The sequence below is a fragment of the Fukomys damarensis genome, unplaced genomic scaffold (genome assembly GCF_012274545.1).
Source record: "Fukomys damarensis isolate Sample0158 unplaced genomic scaffold, DMR_v1.0_HiC HiC_scaffold_16, whole genome shotgun sequence".
NCBI lineage: Eukaryota > Metazoa > Chordata > Mammalia > Rodentia > Bathyergidae > Fukomys > Fukomys damarensis.
In genome coordinates, this window is record NW_022900928.1 from 67,931,217 (window position 1) to 67,942,395 (window position 11,179).

The 11,179-nt window shown below is 43.4% G+C and overlaps 1 protein-coding gene across 1 annotated transcript in view; it reads left to right on the forward strand.

Moving 5' to 3' along the window:
* Pou2f3 (POU class 2 homeobox 3) overlaps positions 1-11,133 on the forward strand; it is a 78,082-nt gene extending 66,949 nt beyond the window's left edge. Inside the window, exons 10-13 of the mRNA XM_010629246.2 lie at positions 1,729-1,890; positions 8,608-8,674; positions 9,847-9,982; positions 10,939-11,133. Of these exons, the coding sequence (XP_010627548.1) occupies positions 1,729-1,890; positions 8,608-8,674; positions 9,847-9,982; positions 10,939-10,978 (405 nt within the window). The 3' untranslated portion in view covers positions 10,979-11,133. The remainder of the gene's footprint in view (positions 1-1,728; positions 1,891-8,607; positions 8,675-9,846; positions 9,983-10,938) is intronic.
* Positions 11,134-11,179: the final 46 nt, after the last annotated feature.

Consider the following 11,179-nt stretch of genomic DNA (forward strand, 5'->3'; position numbering starts at 1 on the left):
ATACATACATACATGGAGAAGTTTGAAACTAGAACCCTATCTTTCACCCTGTACAAAAATAAAATTCCCAGTAGATCAAAGACCTCTAGTATAAGACCTAATATTTTAAAATTACTAGAAGAAACCATAGGAGAAACATTTGAAGCCATAAACATAGGCAAAGATTTTCTGATTAGGACTCTACTAGCACTAGAAATAATAGCAAGAATCAACAAATAGGATTACATCAAATTAAAAAGTTTCTGCACAGCCATAGAAACAACTGACCAAATGGAGAAATAGCCTACAGAATGGGAGAAAATCTTTGCCAGTTACTATTCCAAAAGGATTAATGTTTAGAATGTATAAAGAATTCCAAAATGTACACCAAAAAAAAAATAGCCCAATGAATCTATGGGCAAATGAATTAAACAGACATTTCTCAAAAGAAGTACAAGTAGCCAGGAAGTATATGAAAAAATGTTCTATGTCTTTTGCATTGGGGAAATGTAGATCAAAACTCCACTAGCTGGCCGTGGTGCAACATGCCTATAATCCCAGCACTCTGGAGGCTGAGGCAGGAGGATCGCTGCAAGTTCGAGACCAGTCTGGGCTTCATAGTGAGTTACAGGTTAGTCTCAACTACATAGTGAGACCCTGTCTCAAAAAAACCAAAAAACAAAAAACTCCACTGAAAATCTGCCCTACCTTACTCAGAATAGCCATCACCAAAAAGCAAAAACAAAAAAAAGTATTATTAAGAATGTGGAGAGAAAGGAATACTTCTACACTGCTGGAAGTAATGTAAATTAACACAGTGGTCATAGAAATCAGTATAGAAGTTTCTCAAAAAACTAAAAATAGAGTTACCTTTGAGCTGGCTATACCAGTCCTTGGTATATAACCAAAGGTATTGCAGTCAGCACTTTATAGGGATACCTGTACCTGCATACCTATATTTATTGTGGCACAGTTCACAGTAGCCAAGATATGCAACCATCCTAAGTGCCCATCAACAGATGAATGGATAAAGAAAACGTGGTATATATGCACATAAATGAAGTATTACTCAGCCATAAAAAAGAGCAAAAATTTGTCATTTGCAGGAAAATGGACGAAACTGGATGTCACCATGTTAAGCAAGATAATCCAGAGTCAGAAAGACAAGTATCACATGTTCTCCCCACTATTTGAAATCTAAAAAATGACAGTGAAACGAAATTAGAAGGGAGGATATTATTATATAAGAGGGAGAGAATAAAAGGGTAAGGATTCGCAAGGACCTGAGTTCGATCCCCGGTACCAAAAACAAAACAAAACAATAAAAGGGTGAGGATTTAAGAGAAGAATGGTGGATGGGTATGATCAGAATATATGCATTGAAGCCCAGTATTCTGTTAATTTAATAGGCACTACTAAAAATTGAATTACAAAAGAAAAAAATATTTCCTAAGGATACATAGTATGTAGGTGATAAATCCAGTGTTCCATGCTAGGTGTGACACTAAAGCTTTGTTTGTTTGTTTGTTTGTTTGTTTTTTGAGACAGGGTCTCACTATGTAGTTGAGACTGACCAGGAACTCACTATGTACTCACAGCGATCCTCCTGCCTCAGCCTCCCAAGTGCTGGGATTGCAGGCGCGCACCACCATGCCTGGCATCTAAAGCTTTTGATCCCTATATTGTCCAATCCTACTTCTTTGGAACGTCAGCTCCTTTTGACCACAGTCCATTTCTTCATCTCTATAGAACCCCAAACCTAGCTCGGAAGAGATTTCCATGATTGCAGAGCAGCTGTCCATGGAGAAGGAGGTAGTGAGGGTCTGGTTCTGCAACCGACGCCAAAAGGAGAAGCGAATCAACTGCCCTGTGGCCACACCTGTCAAATCGCCCATCTACAACTCCCGCCTGGTGAGTGGCCAGGAACCAAGCTGCCTGCCAAGGCCAGGGAGGGGAACATGAGGCCTGGAGGAGGACAGAGTCTCTTCCATCCTAGGAAGGTGGAGAGTAGGGTTTGCAGAACATTAATGACCAAATGTATTTATTTATTTATTTTTAAAATTTATTTTATTTATTTTAGTTTTTTGAGACAGGGTCCCACTATGTAATTGAGACTGACCTGGAACTCACCATGTAGCCCAGGCTGGTCTTGAACTCACAGCAATCCTCCTGCCTCAGCCTCCCAAGGGCTGGGATTGCAAGAGTGCTCCACCATGCCTGGCAACCAAATGTATTTATATTCACATTTATATGGACAAACGAATAAATATGGTGTACTAAAAATACAGCAATAAAATTATATTACAGTAAGAGACACGTCACTAATCCCCTCAAAATACCTCTCTTGCTTTGAACCCATTTAGCCCATTATTCTTGCCACTTTGTGAAGCAGTTCTGAAGTCCTCTTTCACATTTTTATGAGGTGTGATAAAAAATACAGTGAATGCTGCTGTGGGTAGCAGCCAATGGAAAGGCATACTTGCAAAAACATTACAGTGTGCCCTTATCCACCTTATTCACCAGATCTGGCACCATACACCTTGTGGCTCTTCCCCAAGTCAAAATGACTGGAAAAGTAAATGTTTTCAATCAGTTCAGGACATCAAGGCAGCCAGGACAGTGCAACTAAAGATACTCAAGAAAGAGGACTTCCAGAACTGCTTCAGAAAGTAACAAGAATGAGAAGTATGTTCAAAGTGAGGGGGATTATTTTGAGGGGAATAATGCTGTAATAAATACTGTAATGAAAATTTAATTTAAATATTCACATGGCATAATATCAAGCAGACAAAAAGGTAAGGGAACAGAAAGTGATAGAAGGAGATGCCTTTTTAACAAGGTCAGAGAGAAAAAAAATAAATCAATTAACAAGGGGATCAAATGAGAACCAAGACCTGTCATGTAAAGGTACAAGGTCCCAATAATGAATGTAACTGTACTGTACACCTAAAATGTACCAATAAACTCAATAAAAAGAAAAAAAAAAGTCAGAGAGGACTTCTGTGATAGGTGGCATTTGAGCAAGGGTCTAAGAGTTCTAAAGGTCCCTGTAGATATCTAGGGCAGAGAGTGTTTCAGGCAGAGGGACTAGTAAGTGAAAAGACCCAGCGTTTTTGGGAACAGTAAGGAAGCCAGTATGGCTGAGGCAGAGTCACAGTTGGATTCTGGATGTACTTCATCTATGGAGCCAGGAAGATATACTGAGAGCTTATCTACAGAATATGAGGCATGAAGCAGAGACTCCTTCAAAATTGGGAACTGGTCAGCTAGTTGGAAGGCACCGCCAAGATTTTGAGATGCAGGAAGAACTTGGTGAAGGTCATATTAAGTCAGACATGCCTATTAGGCACCCAAGAGGAGGTGCCAAGTAAGGAGTTAAATCAGGTGTGGTGTCTGTGCCAATGAACTCAGCTACTCAAGAAGTTCAGGTAGGAGGATCACAAATTCAAGGGCAGCCTGGGTGACTTAGGGAGACCCTGTCTCAAAATAGAATGAAAAAGGCGGGGAGTGTAGCTGAGTGGTAAAGTGCTTGTCTAGCATGTGCATGGCCCTGCGTTCAGCCCCTGGTACAGGGTTGGGGAAAGTAGAGAGCTAAGTCTATGATTCTTACGTTCAAGGGAAAGCCAGGAAACAGAATAATTTGGAGTTTCAGGCAGAAGTGGAAGCTTAGAGAATAGGAAATATATACTCCATCCAGGGAGAGGTGGCACCTTCAGGGTAGGAGTGGGAAGGTTCTCCATCTGTGTGAACAGTGATGGTTGAAGGGTAGGGAGTCAGTGTGATGAGGTCCTCAAGTATTAAAGTGTTCTGAATGGTTGAAATTCAGTCTTGTCTGGGTAGGACAGAGCAATTTCATAATGGCCTCTTTTTTTTCACCAGACATCTATTGACTGTCTACTGTACATTGGTCTTTCTGCTGAGTGCTGGAATACAAAGATAAAAACCATTTGTTCTCTGTCCCAGGGGACTCAGTGCCTAGCAGAGGAGACAAACAAATGATAAACAATGTGATCATTTCTCCAGCAGAACTTACCAGCCGCTAATAAACCTTGGCAGGTGGTAGTTAGGAAGACTTCCCCAAGGAGGTCATTAATTCCTGAGCTGATTCTAAAAGGACAAGAAGTGAGAGGTAAATGACTTTGAGGTAGAGCTTTCTCCAGGGAGAACAAGTGGCACATTCGTGGAACTGCACTTGGCTCCAAATGGAGGAATGTTGCAAGGACATATTCCTCAGGGGGTAAGACAGTGAAGGGAGGGTGTGCAGAGACAAGGAAGTGAAGTTTGGAGGGAGTCACTGCAGGATTTGAAGCAGGAAAGTGGCATGCTCAGATTTGTTTTTAAGACTGATCACTCTGAATAAAGGATATAGGTTAGCCTGAGAGGCACAAGATAGGATATAACAGCAGTTATTCAGTAGAGAACTAAAAAGGACAAAGAAAACCAATGTGGTAAGAAAGTGGGAGTGAGAGAAGGTCATGGTTAATACATTGAAAGTTGGCTGTGGGCAGGGAGAGTGACGAAGGAGGAGAATCCTTTAAGAGACTGAGTGCTTGAGTGTGGCTGATTGGGCCAGTGCTAGTGCCAGGTTTGGAACAGGCAAAAGGGAGGAGCTGGTTTGAGAGTGGTAAAGAGTGATGGTGTCAGTTCTGTACCCCATGGTAATAATGTACAGTAAGAACTGTAGCACACCTGAGCAGGGCTGTCCCTGGACACTAGGAAGATGGGCCTGGAGGTCAGGAGAGAAGCTGGGGTGGAGACATGCACTAGGAAGTCACAGACACACAGGTGATGCTTGAAATCCTATGTGAAGAGGAGCTTACCAGTGGAGTTTGTATGGAAGGTAGACACCAAAGCCCTGGGGAGCAGCAGCAGTTGAGGGTGGCAAAAGGAAGAGGATCAAGGGAAGAAACTGAAGGAAAAGCCAGAAAAAGCAAGAAACCATCACCAAGTGGATGTGAAGGGTGTTGGGCAGGGGTGAGCCCTATCAGAGTGTGATGAGAACACAGATAAAAGACACTCAAAGGAGAATGGGTCAAGGAGGGTGACCCTCTAATTTGTTTAAAGAACAGATTAGAAATTATCAAGAATAGCTCACCAGGACTGGGGATTTAGCTCAGTGGTTCTGCTCCCTGCCTCTCAAGCACAAGGACTGGAGTTCGATCCCTAGTACCAAAAAAACAAAACAAAACAAAATGTTTGGGCCAGGGATTTAGCTCAGTGGTTCTGCCTCCTGCCTTGCAAGCACAAGGGCCTGAGTTCGATCTCCGATACCAAAACAAACAAACAAAAGAATAGCTCACCAGGCAGAAGGACTAGCCCATGAAAAGGCGTGCAATTATACAACTTGATGCCTTTGGAAAACACATGCACTTCATGCACTTCAGTCTGACTGGAGCCAAGGGTCTGAGATAGGTTGATGTGGGCTGGGCCATGATGGGCCATGGATGTTAAATTACCCTAAAAGCCATAAAGAACCACTTAACATTCTCAATTGGAGGCAACATGATAGTCATTCATCAATGCTTTCCCAAATATTCACTATGCTTGATACTGGGAACACAGTGACATACAACACACAGGCGATCCTTGCTTACAACCTAGCAAGGAAAATAGACACTGATTAAATGCTACTTGTGGTGAGCTTCGGAGAAGCTGTGGTGGTATCTGAGGCATCGAACCCAATCCACTGTGTCACAGGCTTCTGTGAGGAATGATGTTTAAACCGACCCCAGAAAAATGAATGTCACCACTGACACAAATGTGGGAAGTAATTGAGTTGGGGGTGCAGGTGGGAGCAAGTTCTAGGCAGAGGAAACTATGTACACAGGTTCTAAGCCTGGTAGGGATAGAGAGAAGGGGAAGCTTACAGGCAGGGATGGGTGGAGGCTAGGGAGTAAAAGAGTGTGAGGAAAGAGGCTGCTGTGCTAGGTAAGGCTAGATTTAAGGGTATTGCAGGCCCTATTAAGGAATTCAGTCCATGTTATAAGAACTTCAGAGTCTTTAAAGATGGATTTTTGGGTATGCTTGTAATCCCAGCTACTTGGGAGGCTGAGGGAGGGGGATGGCAAGTTTGATGCTGGCCTGGACAAAGTCTCAAAGTGAAAAAAAAAAACAAAGGCCTGGGGATATAGCTCAGTGAGACCACCCTACTTGGCCCCATTCTGATTTGAGTATCTCTCATCTGTGTTCTCATGACACTCTGATAGGCTCATCCCTATCCAGCACCCTTCCCATCTACCTGGTGACAGTTTCTTGCTTTCTCTGGCTTTCCCTTTGGTAGGAGACAGTTCTAGCAGTGGTTCACTTCCCACCAGGGAAACTAACATACACAGAAATAATGAAATCGCCTCATTCATTATCAGCATTCATTCAACACCTGTTTCCTGAACATGTGCAAATTTCCATACACTGGAAGTCACTGGGAATACAGCGGTGTACAGGCCTTATCCTGCCCTCATGAAGTCTACAGCCATATGGTGGAGAAAAACATTAAATAGTTATACTAACACTTACAACGTCATGAAGGAAAAGGTTAGAAAAAATTTTCTCACCCTATCTCTTCCTTAGAACTCAATGAGACAAGGACATGGTTTTATTTTGCTTCTGATATGAAATGATCTCATAGACACATAGTTTTTTTTACTTATTATTCTTGGTTTTTTGAGACAGGGTGTCAGTATGTAGCCCAGGTTAGTCTTATGATCATCCTACCTAAGCCTCCCAAGTGCTAGGATTATAGGCATGAGCCACCATGCCTTGCTTATTCTATTAATTTAGAAAAAGAGAGAAAAAAAAAAGCAGAATGGAACAGACCAGTATGGGAACCATTTTGCTAGTTATTATAAAAAAATAAAACACAAGGAACTATATACATGTGTCTTTGCATATGTGTACCCTTTCTTCAGAAGGCAATGGAAGAAGCTGATCACAGTGACTACATGCATTTTTATTTATTTGAAAACAACAACAAATTTCTTGGGTGTGGCAGCAGGGTGGGGAGGAAAACAGGGAGGGAGAATGAGGATAACATCTCTTACCACTCTGCCACCCCTCCCAAACTGCCCCACACTGGTCTCCACCTTCCATGGGGCCCAGCCTACTGAGGAGGCGCATTGTAAAAGGAAAGGTAAATGAAAGCAGTGAGAACATTTGCTGATTAATTAGGAAATGAGAACATGTTGCATCCTGTTAGGATGGGACATTCCATACTGAGAAGGGGAGGAATCATCACATTACAGGTACCTGTCAACATCCTTTGAAAACACAAAGCTTTCAGGGAGGCTCAGAGCTTCTCTGTCAGCAAGAGAAGGGAGGGGAGTGAAGCACGCTGGTTCCAGCTCCAGTGCAGAATTGAATAGCATCTGGAGAGATATAGCCATGGTAGCTTTTTCCTTCAGGAAGGAAGAAGACTAGTATTTAACAAGCTGGTGTTCTTTGCTAGTCATAGGCTTAGAAGCTTTATGGACATCAGCTCATTAAATTTTAATTAAAAGAAAATATCAGGGAGGTGTTGCTGCTGTTTTACAGATGAGAAATAAAGTTTCATTGGGGTTGGGTAACTCACCTGAAGTCATGCAGATAGTGAATGGTGGGGCCAGGTCTCCAACCTGTCTGTCTTTTCTTTCTTTCTTTCTTTTCTTTGTGTGTGTGTGTGTGTGTGTGTGTGTGGTACTGGGGGTTGAACCAGGGCCATTGCACTGAGCTATATACCCAGACCTTTTTATTTATTTATTTTTTTGAGAGTGAGTCCCGCTAATTCACTATGTTGCCCAGGTTGGGTTCAAATTTATGATCCTCCTGCCTCATTTTCCCAAAGTGCTGAGATTACAGGTATATGCCACCATGACCGACATGTCCATTCATTTTATTATGTCTTGTTCTGGGATGTTGTTCTAGGATAGCAATAGAGAGGAGGAGTTTCCTGAGCTACTTGGAGGATTAAGCTCAATTGCTTTTAGTCTCTTTCTTTTTCTTATATTAGTGCATGTTACTGGTGTATAATGACTACGCTCATCATGTGGAGTTGGTATTAACTCCCTTTCTAATCTCAGAGTTGATGTTGCTATGAGGTTTCCAGAACAAAATTATAAACTCCAGAGACCAACATTCAGCTATTCCAGTTATCTCTGGAGAGTCTGCAATCCATTCATCCACCAGGGTGGGCAGGCCTGAAGCAGGGTTGCGAGGGTTGACACTGTGTTGCCCTGAGCACAGGCAGGGCTCTTTCACAAGGGGAAAAATGGGGACTGGAAATGAGGCGGGCAGCTGGCAGCATCTGCCACAGTAGGGCCCCAGAGGCTGGCTTCTCTCACCACCAGAGCACTTGGGCAAGGTAATCTGCAGCTTGAGAGTGCCAAAGAAACCTTGCAGGGTGGACAGCAGGGGAAGGTAGGTGTGGTGTGAGCACCTAGGAGCTTCTGGAGCAGACCAGAACTAGAGGTAGATGGCCATGCATGACACAGGGCCTTCCTATGAAAAGGAGGATGGAGTGCTGTATAGGATTTAGAAATAGGAAATCATCAAGAAAAGCCTGTTCTCTGCAGTCTGGGGTCCACTGTCTTGGGAAATGGACCCACAGTTGGAGAGGGAAATGGGAATGGACATTTACAAGCCTCTCTTTCCTTTTAGGTCTCTCCCTCAGGGTCTCTGGGCCCTCTCTCTGTCCCTCCTGTCCACAGCACCATGCCTGGAACAGGTAAGTTTTTAAATTAGGTTTCTTGATGGCACCAGGATTTCTTTAAATAACATGATATTAGAACTGAAAGGGATCCACTTAAACCAGCATTCCCTAAATGTATTGCAAAGGACATTAAAATTTATGCTGGGAAAAACAGGGTTGTATATTCAAATAAGTTTGGAAAATGCTGGGCAAGCAAAATTTAAACATATGTATGTTTATGTGTTGCTTTGTTTTAATTGCAGCACTTCCCAGCATTCACGTGCATAACACATTCTAAAATGAGCTGTACAGAAGTGGAAAGAAGGCACAGTTTACAAAGCTAATTTTCTACAGGACTCTCTTTTCCAAACAGTGCCTTATAGCATTTCAAAGAATTAGGTAGGGTGACTTATGACCAGGTGTGCCCAGGACAGCCCCAGTGGCTGCCTCATGTCCTAACATAGTTACCCATATGCACGCTTCCATTTATTAAAAGTGTTTTCATTTAGACAGTAAAATATATGTCAGTCTAACCAGGGAACATAGTTTCAGAAATGCAAACACAAGAATTCTAGTTAGTCCCAGTCTTCCATTTTATAGAGGACAGAAATGAGTTTCAGGGAAGTGCAATAAGTCAGCACAGGCCATAGTGCTGTGGAGCAAGTGGCATGGAACCAAGATGACATTCCGGTCCCCTCATTCCTGGTTCTGTGCTCTCTCAAGACTGTGTGGAGTCCATTTCCTGTATGAAGATGGAAGAACTAGAGAGGCAAGGGTACTTAAACTCCCAGGTTCTCTTTCTGTCCTGTGCACTTTTTTCTTTCCTGCTCTCTTTTCCTAAGCTTCTTATTCTTCTTCTATTCCTGCCTCCTGGTCTGGAACTGCATGTGCCCAGCCCAGGGTGTGTCCTGGAGTGGAGTGATTCTGGCATCCGTCCTTGTATTTGGCAAGTCTTGGACTTGCAGAACCAGCCACACTGCTATCAAGGGCCTGGGCTGCAGAGCACATTTTGATGACAGCCTTTCCAGGGGCAGGCTGGTGTGTGGACCCTGATGCTAATGTTGTACATGGTGGACGGATGGGTGGGGAAGAGGGTGAGGTCCATCTGGGGATATATAGAAAATCAACTGTTAGAAGGTGCACATCATAAGGTCCCAGGACCCAGCAGAATTATTTCCCCCTTTGTGTTTACCTCTCCTTGTCCTCAGTAACGTCATCCTGTTCCCCTGGAAACAACAGCAGGCCTTCATCTCCTGGCTCAGGACTCCACACCAGCAGCCCCACTGCATCTCAAAATAACTCTAAAGCAGCAATGAACTCCTCCTCCAGTTTTAACTCCTCAGGGTAAGATGGGGATGGAGAGGGCAGAGGCAGCCAACAGGGAGGGCCCAGGGACATGTGAGGAGCTGAGCCAGTGCCTTAGAGCAGAGACCTTATTATGGAGCTGGAAGAGGGGAACAGGGTGGCAAGGAGAGGACAGAGTGGAGAGCCAGACTGGACTGTATCCGTGGGAGGTAGAAGCTGCAGCCAGTAAGCAGTCCTGGCAAGGGCTGATGTCAACAAAGCCAAAATTTCCATCCTCACTTTGATGATGGAAATTTCCAAATATTACTGTCAGAAAAGCCCAGGTCCTTTGCTGGACTTAGGAGTGTTCCATCCCATGCCAGGAATCTATTTCTCAGGATGTTCTGATGTGAGTCTAGAGCTCAGGCGCAAGTAAACTCCTGGGCTTCAGGAGTGACTGACCCAGTGAGGGAAGAAAATGTTAACAATTCCTGTCTCCTACTCCTACCTGGGATCCTGAGGGAAGGAGCTTCCTGGGCCTTAACTCATGAGCCAAAGAATCTACCCTAGAAAGTATTCTCAGAGCAGATGCCCTTAGAGTCTGCTCTGGTTCAGAAGAAACACAGAAATTTGAGAGCTGGGTGACAGGTCCTGACCTGAGTTTGTAGGAAGAGACAGACCCACTTGTCCAAATCCAGGCAGTTTGGCAAGGCAACTAGCTTTTGTTACCCATTCAAGGCACAGCCCAAAGAATTAAAACTCTTTGCCAGTCCCCAGCAGAGAGAGAAAGGGAAAGAAAACTAAATATTAGTAGCTTTCTAGGTGTAATTCATATATCATAAAATTCACCATTCAGTAGTTTTTAGTATGTTTATAAGATTGTACAAACATCACCATTATCTAATTCTAATTTTTATCACCCCAGAAAGAATCCCTCTACTTGTTATCCATCCCTCCCTATTCCCCTTTTTTCCTGTAGTGCTAGTAACTGTAATTGACCTGTTTCTTCCTTCTAGATCTTGGTACCGATGGAATCATCCCACCTACCTCCACTGAGACCAAAATGTTCCTCCCACTACACCTGGCCTCATATCCCTCAATGAAAGGAAGGAAGAAGGGAGTTGTGCCTTTCATATATGGACATTACTTTCAGAAGAGTGGAAGAAAAGCCCTACTATGAGCAAACCTACATTCTTGCCTTCTTCAGGAACAAGGGCCTCTGGAGAGCCAAACTGTGATTGAACCATGTGCTGATAT